The following is a 14,243-nucleotide window of genomic DNA, read 5'->3' on the forward strand; positions in this document are numbered from 1 at the left end:
TGATTGGTTGCTTTTGGACCAATCATGAGGTGCCGGATATGCAAATTTGAGGGATTCTAGTGGCCAATCAGAGGAAGGTTTCGAAGGTCAGGTTTTTGGAAGGGAACCAATCATGGTAATTGTTTGCCCTCTGAGAAACTTCGGCAGACTCGCTGGTGTGCAGCTTCCCACAGGCACACATGCACACGCACCAGGTAGGAGTTTAAGTCACCGGGTCTGGGATTCGAACTGTGGTCGATTACTTGGGAGTCCAACCATGTAGCCATTACGCTAACTGCTGGTCCCTCGGAGGCTAGTTCTTTGCATTTGCTTTCACGGTGGCCCCGCCGGGGCAGCAGCGTGGCAGGGCTCCTCTGCGCTGGCTGCGTGCAGCTGGCTCCGGGAGTGCGTGTTCTTTTCCCAGGGAATCGGAAGTATTTGCAAAAGGATTTGATTAACTGATTCTTGTAATGCCTCAGAGCCCCAAAGTCCGCATGTTCCCTCAGATCTTGACACATTTTATTCCCAGATGTATGGAAATTGATCTCATACTCTAAGTTCAATGACTTAGTATTTTCTTTCATTTACTAAGTCTCGGGTGTCATGAGACAAAGTTAGATCCTCAGCGTAGTGAGATGAATGTTTTCAACTTTTTGTATGAAACGTTTTATTAAACAGAAAGCTGAGTTTCACGGGGAACACTGCGCTCCATCTCGCGTCCACGTGAGCATTCCCTCCGCTCGCGCTGACATTTATGTCCACCTGTTTCATCCCTCAGTGACGTTCATTTTGTCAGTGACTTCGAAGGTCTTCATATATGTCTGTGGGCACCAGGCCTCTGTCAGGTGTATATCTTGCAAATATTTTCTTCTAGTCTGTATTTGTCTTTTCAGGTGTGTGTGTGTGTGTGTGTGTGTGTGTGTGTATGTGAGTGTGCACGCGTGCGGTGTTTTAGGCCAGGATCTTGCTGTGTTGTCACCCCTCTGCCTCAGCCTCTGAGTAGCTGGGTCTCTGGGGCATACCACTTTGGCCGGCTTCTCAGCTTCGTGTTTTGCTAGAGGAGCACATACTGGCCCGAGAGGGGACACCACCAGCCCCGCCCCACAGTCCTCTGCCCCTCCCCCATCAGTTTTAGACGCTCACACAAGTGTGCCTGGCAGGTGTTTCCAGCCACCTGGTCTGTGCAGTTTGGCTCACGTAGCTGTCGGGCCTGCTTTCCAACGTCCTCACTGCCCTGGGATGAGCGGAAGTTTCTCCTGTTAATGACGTTTCATTTTCATCCATTCGAAGTTGCCTTTTCGAGTTGATTTTGGAAGAACTAGATCCCAGATTTTCATAACAATAATCTCAGTTCTGTTCTAATTACTGAATACTTCAATCTCTTCAGACAACTTCGTTTTGTTATAGAGGTTCTTTGCGCCACTTCGAGCAGCGCTAATTATAGGTGTGAAGGAATATTCTGCACAGCTGCTTCTTCCTTACTGTACAACTACGTATTCTACACGCGTACCTTCCCATAAAGTCGTGCTGTGCGTCTGTGGGCAGGCCACACGTGCAGGTGAATGATCAACGGGCAGTCCTGACGGTGTCGCCTTTCCTGTTGTCTGGGCAGAGCTGTCTGGTGAGACCTCACACGTGAACACAGGTTGATCCTGTTGTCCAGGCAGAGCTGTCTGGTGAGACCTCACACGTGAACACAGGTTGATCCTGTTGCACAGGCAGAGCTGTCTGGTGAAACCTCACACGTGAACACAGGTTGATCCTGTTGTCCGGGCAGAGCTGTCTGGTGAGACCTCACACGTGAACACAGGTTGATCCTGTTGAACAGGCAGAGCTGTCTGGTGAAACCTCACACGTGAACACAGGTTGATCCTGTTGTCCGGGCAGAGCTGTCTAGTGAGACCTCACACGTGAACACAGGTTGATCCTGTTGCCCAGGCAGAGCTGTCTGGTGAGACCTCACACGTGAACACAGGTTGACAGCTGCCTGCTTTGCTTTTAGTTGAACTGCTAAGTGTGTGAGGTGCGATATACGCTAAGTGGAGCGCTCTTGGCGTTTCTCAGAATCAAAGTGTCCGAGACGCTAACATCTCACGGTACCAGAAGGTGATGGCTGCACTGCAGTCCCTTCTCCATTCCCATCTTGGGATTTTGGGCATACATGCACATGTGTCTGGTGGGAGTTTGAAGCCACCAGACCCAGGACTTGAACCACAGTCGACTATGTGAAAGTCCAGCAATGTAACCATTACGCCATCTGCTGGTCCTAGGAAGATGTTCTTTACAGACCGATCTTCGAGTACTTTACACTGTAAGCACATACTAAAGGTTGTCCGTTTTGGGAACCAGCAGTTAGCGTAATGGCTATGTCACTGGACTCCCACATAGTCGACTGCGGTTCGCGTCCTGGACCTTGTGGCTTAGAACTCATGCCGGATGCGTGTGCGTGCGTGCCCAAGATCCCGAGAAGAGAATGGAGGAGAAGGGATTGCGGCGTGACCATCCCCCCTGGGGAGTGATTTCTCGCTTTCTCTCTCTATGTCTCTCTCTGTCTGGTGAGCGCATGCGCCCTGTAGCAGGAAAAAAAAAAACTCTCCAAAAAAAAAACCAGGTTGTCCATTTTAAGTTCTTTCTTTTTTTGAGAGGTTTTGCTATAGAGTGCGTGTGCTCACCAGAAAGACAGAGACAGAGAGACAGAAAGCGAGAAATCACCCCCCAGGGAGGATGGCCACACCGCAATCTCTTCTCCTCCATTCTCCTCTCAGGATCTTGGGCACGCACGCCCGGTGTGAGTTTAAGCCACCGGGTCCGGGACTCAAACCGTGGTCGACTACATGGGAGTCCAATGACATGGCCATTACACCAACTGCTGGTCCCCGGTTTAAGTTCTATTGACAGTATTGAGACAATTGCGAAGTCTCTCCTGGCTCTGAAATGCTCTATTCTGTTACAGTGTTCATGTTTAGGCATAGCTTTTCAATAGAATGTTTATGTAGATATAAATATGTGGGAGAAAATAAATATGTTGGTTTATCGTTTTTTCACCCTTCCAAACAGAAAGATGTATTCCAGTTAAAAGACATGGAGAAGATCGCTCCGAAAGAGAAGGGCATCAGTAAGTATTCAGAGAGACGCCGGCATGTTTGGGGAATAGCTGTCGTCTTTCTAGAACAGCCTCTTGATTTATGGAAGAACGTCAATTTCTAGACACAAAGACTGTCTATAAAAGTCCCTCTAAATGTCTGTGGGCCACAGCCATGGTTTTCAAGTTTGGAGAATCTGCTCTAGAAAAGTTAAAATGAAACACACACTTGTACACACACGTGTGCATGTACACACACGTGTGCATGTACACACAGCGTGCACACACATCACTATTTATGTGTACAGCTTGCTTCCAAAGAAGTAAAATTTACAAATGTTGGCTTATTTGGCCTGACTTTGTGTCTTTACCTGGTATACGAGGACTGCAAATGACTAGAAATTTGGTGGCTTAAAACAGCAGAAATTTGGGGCCAGCAGGTGGTGAGATGATTCTCCTATGTGGCTGACCACAGTTTGAGTCCTGGACCTGGCAGCTAACCCTTTATCTCTCTCTGACTCTCTCTGGTCAAATTAAAAACCAATAATAACAAATAAAATTAAATAAAATAACTCTTAAAAAATAATTTAAAACAAAGAAAAGCAACAGAAATTTACTCTCTGACAGTGCTGGAGGCCACAGGTGTGTAGCCAGGGTGGACAGGCCGTCCTCCCGGAGAATCCCTTTCCTGCTCTGTCCTGGCTGCCGGTGGCTGCCAGCAGGGCCTGCTCCAGTCTGCCTCTCTCCCCAGCCAGCCTTCTCTGTGTGTGTCCCCCCCAGGTCCCTCAGAGGGACACGTACTGTTGGGTTTAGGACCTGCCGCACCAGGATGAACTCTCTGTAGACCCTCGACTTAGTTATTACAGCTGCAAAGACGCAGGCCCCACGCACGGTCTCACTCATCTTTTGGGGAGCCACTGTTCACCCCCTACACATGATATGTTTATTATTCGAAACATTTCTTTCTCATCGTATAAGCTACGCATGTTTATTTTAACGAATTGGGATACTGTAAGAAAATGAAAAACTGAATCTCTCTATTCAGAGATCAGCAGTGTTAGCATCTTGGTGTATTTTGATCTTATTTCTGGCTTCTCTTTGTGTGTCTGTCTCTCTGAGGAGAACGAGCTGAATGTATAGTTTTGTGTTTTTGTCTTCTTTCATTTTTTTTTTTAACTTGCAAGGGGGCATGTGCACACGCTGGGGAGAGACCGGGAAAGAGGGGGGAGTGAGAAAGCCCCCCGAGGGCGATGGCCACACCACACTCCCTTCTCCATTTCTCTCCTCTGGGATTGGGGCATGTCGCACCCACGCCCAGTGTGTTTTTCACGCCACCTGATCCAGGACTCGAACCACGTGGTCAACCATGTGGGTTCCAGCTGCCTTAAACCACGCCACTGGCTGGCCCCACACCTGTCCTTGTCCCCCCATCGGCCGTGTCTTGTTAGGCAGCCCTCAAGGACGACGACGCTGGCACCAGCTTTTCCCCACCCCGCCTGCTGCTTCACTTGGAACGTCCCTGGAAGGGGACAGAAAATAGTCGCGCTTACGGCGTGTTCTCAGGCTGCCTCCGGGAAGGCTCTGTACTTCTTTGCAAGTGGGGTTGAGTGTCTTGCCCATTTGCTATCCGTTGTATTTATTTGTTAAATCTTCCGTTTTAAATAGTTTCTATTATATTTGGGGATCTGCTCTAGCAACAATTAAGATGGTCATTAAAACACGGGTGTATTTCTTGGTACACAGCAGAGTCATTTGTGAAATGTGACTCTGCATATCTTTACGTGGTATTTAAACACATGTTTTTCTGGTTTTTAACCTTAGCCCTAGCTATAGCGTCTAGTTTATTTATCGTGTAATTTTCTGTGTTAGTTTTGTTTTAGTTTGCTTATCAAATGATAATACACATTCGTTGCTGAGAGGAAAAAAGAAATAAGCAAAAAGAAGAAGATAAAAATTGCGTGTTGCCTTTCATTTAAGGATAAGCCCTTCTTGGTAATACATACTGTGTTTTTCTTTTTCTATATGACACATTCTGTGTGATACATTTTGAATATCTACCCATGTCACTAAATAGCCTTTTCTAATGTAAACGATTGCCTAGCAGCTCATCAGAATAAAATACTTTTTTTTTTTTTTTTTAGGTTTTTGCCATGGGGTGCATCAGCTCACCACAGAGTCAGATGGGGGAGGAGAAAGGGAGGGAAAGTGAGAAATCACTCCCTGGGGGGGATGGCCATGTTGTAATCCGTCACCTCCATTCTCTTCTCGGGATCTTGGGCACGCACACACATATGCCCAGCATGATTTTCAAGCTGCCAAGTCCGGAACTCGAACCAGGTTCAGTCATGTGGGAGTTTGGTGCCTTAACCATCATCCTACCTGCAGGCCCCACAATAAAATACTTTTAAAAATTCGGTTATTGGTCCGGTTTCCAATTTTTCACTATTGGAGACAGTGTTTAGTGAGCAGCCTTTTACATATGAATCGTCTTCTCTAGCTAACTTTATTTATTTTAAATTATTATTTTGAGAGGTTTTTGCCTTAGAGCATGCATACTTGCTGGAGAGAGAGACAGACAGACAGACAGACACAGGGGCGGGGAGGATGGCCATACCACAGTCCCTTCTTCACCATTCTCCTCCCGGGATTTTAGGTACACATGCACATGAGTTTGAAGCTACCAGGTCCAGGACTTGAACCAAGGTCGGCCATTGTGGGAGTCCAGTGACAAAACCACCACACCATTCACTGGTCCCTATTTGTTTTTCCTACAGGGTATGTGTGCTCACTAGAGAGAGAGAGACAGTGAGAAATCATCCCCCAAGAAGATGACCACGCAGCAGTGCCTTCAATCTCCTGGCAGGATTTTAGGCATGCATAATACAGGACTCACGAAGTCGGCTATGTGGGACCCGGCCACCTTAACCTCCACATCACTCGCTGGCCCTCCTTGAATGCTTTTTAATGTTGTAGTGTTTTTCTTTTCTTTTCTTTTCTTTTTTTTGAGAGGTTTTCGCTATAGGGCGCATGCGCTCGCCAGACAGAGAGAGACATAGAGACAGAAAGCGAGAAATCACCCCCCAGGGGGGATGGTCACGCCGCAATCCCTTCTCCTTCATTCTCCTCTCGGGATCTTGGGCACGCACACACATGCGCCCGGCGTGAGTTTTAAGCCACTGGGTCTGGGACATGAACCACGCAAACCACGGTCGAGATTACGTGGGAGTCCAGCGACATAGCCATTACGCCAACTGCTGGTTCCCAGTGTTGTAGTGTTTTTAATGTGGTCGAGCAACCACAGCTCACTGCTCTCTGTGATTATCGATGGGTTGGCCATTTCTCTGTGCAGTGACCACGCCTGCCAGTACATGCCCGTTAACGCACTCTTAACTTTTCTTCCGTCTTTATTTTTTTAAGACTCCTTATTTGAGAACTTAATTAACTCATAATTAACTTCTGATGTATAATCGTTTTTTGCTACCGTCTCCTTGCCTGTTCACTGTACTGACTGTGCTTCCCCCCAGCGGCCATGTCCGTGAAGGAAGTCCTTCAGAGCCTGGTCGATGACGGCATGGTTGACTGCGAGAGGATCGGGACTTCCAATTACTACTGGGCTTTCCCGAGCAAGGCTCTGCATGCCAGGAAACGTAAACTGGAGCTTCTGGAATCACAGGTAAGGCCCCCGGGTAAAAATCACCGATGTGCTCTGTGACAGAAAGATTTGATCTACTTAATTCTTTTGTTTTTAAGAATTATTTTATTTAATTTTATTCATCATTGTTATTTATGCATGTATACATGGATGTATTTAAATTGAGCAGAGAAAGACACAGAGAGAGAGAGAGAGCACGCGTGTGCAGAAGCGAGAGAGCAAGCTGCCAGGTCCGGGACCACGCTCGGCCATATGGGAGTCCAGCGCCCCAACCACCATGCCACCTGCCGGCACCCTTAATTTTTTTATTTAGTGGTTTCCTTTAGATGCTTAGCATGCATTAGTGAACTAAAAGTCTGACGATAATAACACCTGTATCTTTTACATGGTACAAGGACCTTAGAATATTTTAGTTTTTGTCTTCCCACATGTCTTGATACTATTTCCTAGTATTTTAATACCATTTTTTTTCTGTTTTTTTGAGAGTTTTTGTTTGTTCGGTTTTTTTTTTTTTTTTTTTGGTTTTTTTTGTTCGTTTTTTTTTTTTTTTTTTTTGGTATAGGGCGCATGTGCTCGCCAAAAAGACAGAGACAGAAAGCGAGAAATCACCCCCCGGGGGGATGCCCATGCTCCACTCCCTTCTCCTCCATTCTCCTCTCGGGATCTTGGACATACATGCACACACGCCCAGCGTGAGTTCAAGCCGCTGGGTCTGGGACTCGAACCGTGGTCAACTGTGTGGGAGTCCAGCGACATAGCCATTACGCTAACTGCTGGTCCCAAGGCTGGTTTAATTCTAGAGTAATTTGTATGCATTTTGCTCTCATGAAGAAGGAAGGGATAGTCTTGCAATAATCATAAAGACAGAGCTTACTTATGCCAGAGGAGGGAGTGAATGTGGCAATATGACTCCTGAGTGTAAATGTGTGAAAAGTGCTCCTAACCCAGAAGGGCACAGTAGTAATCATAGGAATGTTCAGTTCTTCAGGACTTCTTTCCCAGGAGAGTCTTAAGGATTTCTCTCCCTTTTGGTATTTCTTTCCCACCTTTTTTTTAATCAATAGACTTTTAAAAACTTGGGAGGATTTTTTTTTTTTTTGAAGAATTATTTAACTTTATTTTAATTTTTAAGTACATCAGAGAGGGACAGAATGAGAGAAAGAAAGCAAGCAAGCAGCCAGGTCCGAGACTCAAACTGCAGTCAGTCATGTGGGAGTCCTGTGCCCTTAACCACCACACCCCCTGCCGGCCCCTTTAGAGCACTTTTTGTTTGACAAAAAAATTGATAGCTGGACTAGCCCTGTAGCTTAGTGGTTAACAGCAAGATCCCCCAAGGCTAACCATGGTTTAAATCCCAGCCCTGGTGGCTTAAAAGACATGCTGGCCGGTCAGCACATGGTGGTGGTTAAGACGCTGGATCCCACATGGCTGATCATTGTTCCAGTCCTGGACATGGTGGCTTGAAACTTGGTGTCATACATGTTCGCATGCATGTCCAAAATCCCAAGAGGAAAATGAAGAAGAGAGGGTTGCAAATATCACCTACCTCGGGGGGGGGGGTCCGATTTTTAACTTTCCCTCTCACTGTGTGTCACTGTGTCTCTGGTGAGTACGCGTGCCCTATGGCACAAACCTTTTAAGAAACAGAATAGCACAGGACCATGCTGACCGCGAGTGCATGCATGTACTCCAGACCCGATAGGATGGAGAGCCGAGAAGGGGCTGTCCTGTGGGCACCTCCCCTGTTGGAGGGTGTGTTCTCTTTTTCTCCCTCTCTTTCTCTTGGGCGAGTACGCACACTCCTGGCAGCTAAACAAAGCATCGATGGGAAAGCAGAGAGTTCCTAAATACCCGTCCCGTGTCCCTCCCCGTGCCCAGTCTCCCCTCCTGTCCCGTGCTCTCCTCAGAGCGCACATCTGCCCTGTTGCTGAGCCAGCAGCGACCCGTATGCAGAAGGGAAGTCATGGCTTACAGTGGGGTTCACTCCTGGTGCTTTACGTGTTGTGGGTTTGGACAAGCACAGGATGACATGTTTCCATGGTTACCGTGTCAGGCAGCGTGGTTTCACAGCTCTAAAGCCCTCTCTGCTGTGTTCCACGTCCCTTCCTCCCCTCGCACCCCAGCGACCACTGCCTTTTTACTACCTCCGGTCTGGCCTCTCCGGAAGGGCTTAGGCCGGATCATGTGATGTGTGGCCCACTCAGCCGCTCTCACTCAGTACACATGGGAGGCTGCTCTCAGTGCGCAGGGGAGGCCGCTCCGTGTCTTAGGGCCGGATCACGCGACGCATAGCCTGCTCAGCTGCCCTCAGTGCGCAGGGGAGGCTGCTCCGTGTCTTAGGGCCGGATCATGCGATGCGTAGCCTGCTCAGCTGCCCTCAGTGCACAGGGGAGGCCGCTCCATGTCTTGGTGGCTCGATGGTGCATTTCTTTTTGCTGCTACAGAATATTCCATCGCGCAGACACACCTGTTCACCTACTGAGCTACGGGGAGCGTCTTGGTGGGGTGTAGGTTTTTGTGTAGACAGAGTTCAGTTTTCAGCTCACTCGGGTAAATGCCCTGTAGCGTGATTGCCGGATCATGTGGCAGGCACGTGTGCTTTCTAGGAAGCTGAGGGGCCGCCTTCCGAAGCGGCCTAGCCCTTGGCATTCTCCGCTGCTGCGTCCCCTCGAGCACTCGGTCGTGTGCTCACTTACAGTCGCCTGGAGATCGGCCATGTGCGGTTCCTGCTCACGTGCTCAGGACCACCTGTGCGCAAGGAGGTCCTTACCAGCTCTTTTGTCCATTCTGTATTTGAGGTTTATTTTTAAGTTTTGCTGTAAGGCATGTGTGCTCACCAGAGAGGGAGAAATCATCCCCCCAGCGGGATGGCCATGCCACAATCCCTTCTCTGCTCCCCTCGGAGGGTTGGGGCACACATGTACACATGCCCAGAGCACTTTTCAGGCCATAGAGTCTGGGACTTGTGCCATGCAGTTGGCCGCTTGGGACCCAGGGCCTTAACCACCAGCACTGCCTGTTGGCTCCCACTGCTTTTTTCTTAAGCAAGAGACTTTTGCTGTAGGGTGCATGCACTCGTCAGGGAGACAGAGAGACAGACAGAAATGAAAAATCACCCTCCCAGGGAACCAGCAGTTGGCGTGATGGCTATGCCGCTGGACTCCCACTTAGTCGACTGCGGTTCGCGTCCCGGACCCGGTGGCTTAAAACTCACGCCGGGCGCGTGTGCGTGCGTGCCCAGGATTCCAAGAGGAGAATGGAGGAGAAGGGATTGCAGCGTGACCATTCCCCCTGGGGGGTGATTTCTCGCTTTCTGTCTCTCTCTGTCTGTCTGGCGAGCGCACGCGCCCTATAGCAAAAAACCTCTCCAAAAAAAAAAAAAATTCACCCTCCCAAAGGGGACGGGCACACGAAAATCCCTTCTCCGTTCTTCTCTCAGGATGTTGGGCACGCGCATACATGCACCTGGCCTGAGTTTTTAGCTACCAGGTCTGGGCCTCACCGTGGCCAACTACATGGGAGTCCAGCGATGTAATCATTATGCCATCTGCTGGCCCCCACCACTACTTTTTAACAATTAAAAATAAATTACAGTGCCTTAGGTAAACATCTAGGGTTTATCATTTTAGACTTCAGTGTTCCGTCTCATTTATTCATTCAGCAGACTTACTTACACACTTTTGGCAGGGTGTGCTGAGTCTGGAAAAACATCATTTCAAAGAACTTGCAGTCAATTCTTGAAGGAAAGAGACCTGGGGATGGTTGGTAGGAGATGGGCAGAGGTTACATTGTTAAGATTTTGCTTGAAGGCGCCCAGCAAAGAGACAGGGAGAGTAAGAAGGCACCACGCGTGGAGGCTTGGTCACCCGTAAGCCCTCTGCATTTCTCCTTTAGGGTTTGGGCACACACACACGTGCTTGAACCATGAAGCTGGCCATGCGGGATCCAGCCGTCTTAATCACCAGCCCACCGGCTGGCCCAGAGGTCACATTTTAAAGGTTCCTATCGGCCAGTTCTGTAGCCGGGTGGTGAAGGCAGCCAGATCCCACATGGTTAACCATGCGGTTTGAGTCCTGGCCTGGCAGCTTGAGAAACATGGCAGGCCCGTGTGCACTGGTGCCCCACATCCTCACAGCAGTTGGAGAGGAGATGGGGGAGGAGGAATTGGCACGTCCAGGCCCCTTGAAGGGAGCTTTCTCCTCTCTCTCCCACTTGAGTACACATGCCCTCTGACAAAGTAACAAAGAAATAAAGATCCTTCTGTATTATGATCGGGACTTGAGACCGACCTGGAACAGAAGTCAGCGAAGGTCCTAGCAGAGACGTTGTGTGAGACAGGCCTTTCTGAGGACGGTGCAGAGGATGGCTGGGTAGGTGCAGCCTGGGGTCACAGACGCCGGTTGACAGGAGGGCCGTGATCCCAGTGGGTCCTCAGGGAGCACCAGGAGCACCCACCATGTGCTCCCAGACCTTCCCCTCGGCTCCTCCCTGTCACCCTGGAGGTCAGTTCAGCTACCAAGACTGCTCGTGGTAGAGACAGTGGCGTCTCAGTATCTCGAAGAGGGGGCTTCAGGGTCCACGCTTTCCACCCGGAGCCCCTAGACTTGAGAAGGGATGAGTAGGAGTTACCACTCATTTGGAAAGTCATACACTGGGGGACCAGCAGCTGGCGTAATGGCTATGTCGCTGGACTCCCATGTAGTCGACCGCAGTTCAAGTCCCGGACCCGGTGGCTTAAACTCACGCTGGGCACATGTGCGTGCGTGTCCAAGATCCTGAGAAGAGAATGGAGAAGAAGGGATTGTGGCATGGCCATCCCCGCTGGGGGGTGATTTCTCGCTTTCTGTCTCTGTGTCTCTCTGTTTGCCTGGCGAGTGCACGCGCCCTATAGCAAAAACTTCTCAAAAAAAAAACCAAAAAACTGAAATAAAACTAAAAACAAAAGGAAGTCATACACTGGGCTTATAGTTCCTATTTCTTGCCCAAACTTCAGAGGTAGAACGTCCCCTAGAAGTTCCCTCTGTTTTTGTTGTAGCTACATGGTTAAGAAATGGGGGCCTATGATGAGGTACAACCTCACACCCACTGGATGGCTGCTATTTAAACATAAAATAAACAAATAAAACAGAATAGACAAGTGTGGGTAAGAACATAGAGAGACTGGAACCCTGTGCATTGTGGGTCGGGACATAAGATGGTGCAGCAGCTGCAGGCGGCGCCTTTCACAGTGACAGTCAGCACAGGACCCAGCCACTCCACTCCTTGGTCTGTATCCAGGCGGCTCAAAGCAGTCCTGAAGACCCGTGTCTGCGGTGTTCACGGGAGCGGTGTTCACAGCAGCCCAGGTGCCCACTGACGAGTGGGTGATAAACAAAACGCGAAGGTAGAGTATCATTCAGCCCTAAGAAGGAATGGAATTCAGACACGTGTTACAGCGTGGGGAACCCCAAGGAGATTATGCTCGGGTCAGTAAGCCAGTCTCGCGCGCACACACACACACACACACACCCCAGATGTGTGCGTTCATGTCTATGAGGGATGTAACCGCGTAGACATGGAAGGTGCAGTGGTGGTTGCGGGCTGGAGGGCTGACCTCGCAAGACGACCCTACAGGAGTCCTCAACCCTGGCTGGGAAACCAGATGGTGCTGCCACCAAAGAAAAGAAAAATCCAATCCCAGCTGCCAGTCAGTCTGGGAAGTGCATGTGATGGCCACGCCTGGGTCACACGCCCACGTGGCCAGGAGAGGGTGGTTTCTAGTTTCTGTGGTAGGTGGCTGCCTCCTGTTGGCACACGCAATTTTCCCACATGGGAAGGGGGTTCAGAGGCTGCACAGCACCCCCACTCCCATTACAGATACTCATCCATAAATCTAGAGGAGAAAACTCTGTAGACTGGAGCCCAGGACGTGGAGTCAGAATAACAACCACAGAGAGAGAATCGCTCCCGCCTCTGCGGGCCAGGGGCTGTTCTAGGCACTTGGGTCCTTAAGTGAGCAGGGGCTGAAATGGGGGTTATCCTGGATGCAAGGTGGTGGCCTGGGCCCAGAGGTGGTGGCAGTTGTGGAAGGAACCGTTGCTACGTGCTGGGTACACTTTGCGGGTGAGCCAGAGGCTCTGCGGTGGCACGGCCATGGAGTGAGGACAGCTGTGCTTCTGTTCATTTCCTACGGCTGCTGGAGCAGTCGGCGCCACCTCAGTGGCGTCTAACCAGTCGTATTTATGTGTGGAGGCGGACGTTCAAAATCAGAGTCCCTGGAGACCAGCAGATAGCATAGCAGTTGCGTCGTTGGAGTCCCATGTAGTCGACCGTGGTTTGTGGCCCGGACCCGGCAGCTCGAAACTCATGCTGGTGTGTGTGCGTGCGTGCCTCAAATCCCGAGAGAATGGAGAAGGGATTGCGGCATGTCCATCCCCCCGGGGGGCAGGGGTGATTTCTCGTTTTCTTTCTCCCTGTCTCTCTGGTGAGCGCACGCGCCCTATAGCAAAAAATCAGAGCACCCGGGCCAGAATCAGCGTCCACAGGCCGCGTGCCCTCAGAGCCCTTGGAAGGTCTGTTTCCGCCTCTTTGGTTTCCGGTGGCCACCAGCTTCCCTCGGCTGTGTCCGCGTCGCCCCAGCCTCTGCCTGGCCATGTGGCCCTGTCTCCTTGTCACAGCTCCGTCACACAGCTGTGATGTGTGGGACAGTCAAGCAGTGCGGGTCATCTCCCCTCTCGGCTCTTGGTCACCTCTCTGACGACTGCTGCGGAGGTTCCCGGAGGCCCTTTCCTCTGCCGGGACATGTTCCCCACCACGCGTGTCGTGATGAACTGACGGTATTTCACCCGAGTAGCTGGTACAGTGGGGAGGCCGTCACCTGGGAGCAGGAGGATGGCAGGTGGTGCCAGCTCCGGGAGGAAGATCTGCAGTTCAGTTCCGACTATGTTAAGTTGGACGTGGCTGATCAGACGGAGCTAGTTACTTCTAATAGACGTGAAGTAGTTCAGAGAAACATGTTAAACCGGCTGCAGGGGAGGGGGTGCTCGCTGTATCCCTGCTCAACCTGATCTACAGTCTGTGACGGCCTGTGTTTAGAGTTTTTGGCGTTTTATTTAAATAATTACTTTATTTTAACATTATTACTATTTTCCAACTTGAAAAGAGGGCGGGGAGTGAGAAAGAAAGGCACCAGGTCCGGGACTTGAACCATGGTCAGCCGTGTGGGAGTCCAGCGCCTTAACCACCACGCACCTGCCCGTCCCTGGATTTGGAGTTTTATTGGTTGCACTAGAACCAGTAACCAGTTCACACTCACCAGAGAGAAACAGAGAGAGGGAGAGGGAGGGAGAGGGAGAGACTTGCGGATTTAGCATATGGTTCCTACTTAGAAAGCGGGGGACTGTGGCAGAATTTAATACAAGTACGGGAGGGGTTCTTGGTAGGCAGTCTCCCGGATCCAGCTGTTACAAATCGGACTCGCTGTCAGTGTTAGTTGATTAGGAATGACCAAGAACAGGACCTTCTCATTTTCATTTCTCTGGATTTCCAGGG

At 50.0% G+C, this 14,243-nt stretch overlaps 1 protein-coding gene across 1 annotated transcript in view; it reads left to right on the forward strand.

Annotated features, from left to right (window-relative positions):
* MND1 (meiotic nuclear divisions 1) overlaps positions 1–14,243 on the forward strand; it is a gene marked incomplete in the record, with an annotated part of 65,829 nt that overhangs the window by 7,294 nt on the left and 44,292 nt on the right. The window contains 2 exon segments of the mRNA XM_027772570.1: positions 3,037–3,094; positions 6,586–6,734. Coding sequence (XP_027628371.1) covers positions 3,037–3,094; positions 6,586–6,734 — 207 coding nt within the window.

Source organism: Tupaia chinensis, unplaced genomic scaffold (genome assembly GCF_000334495.1).
Source record: "Tupaia chinensis unplaced genomic scaffold, TupChi_1.0 Scaffold000283_2, whole genome shotgun sequence".
Classification (NCBI taxonomy): domain Eukaryota; kingdom Metazoa; phylum Chordata; class Mammalia; order Scandentia; family Tupaiidae; genus Tupaia; species Tupaia belangeri.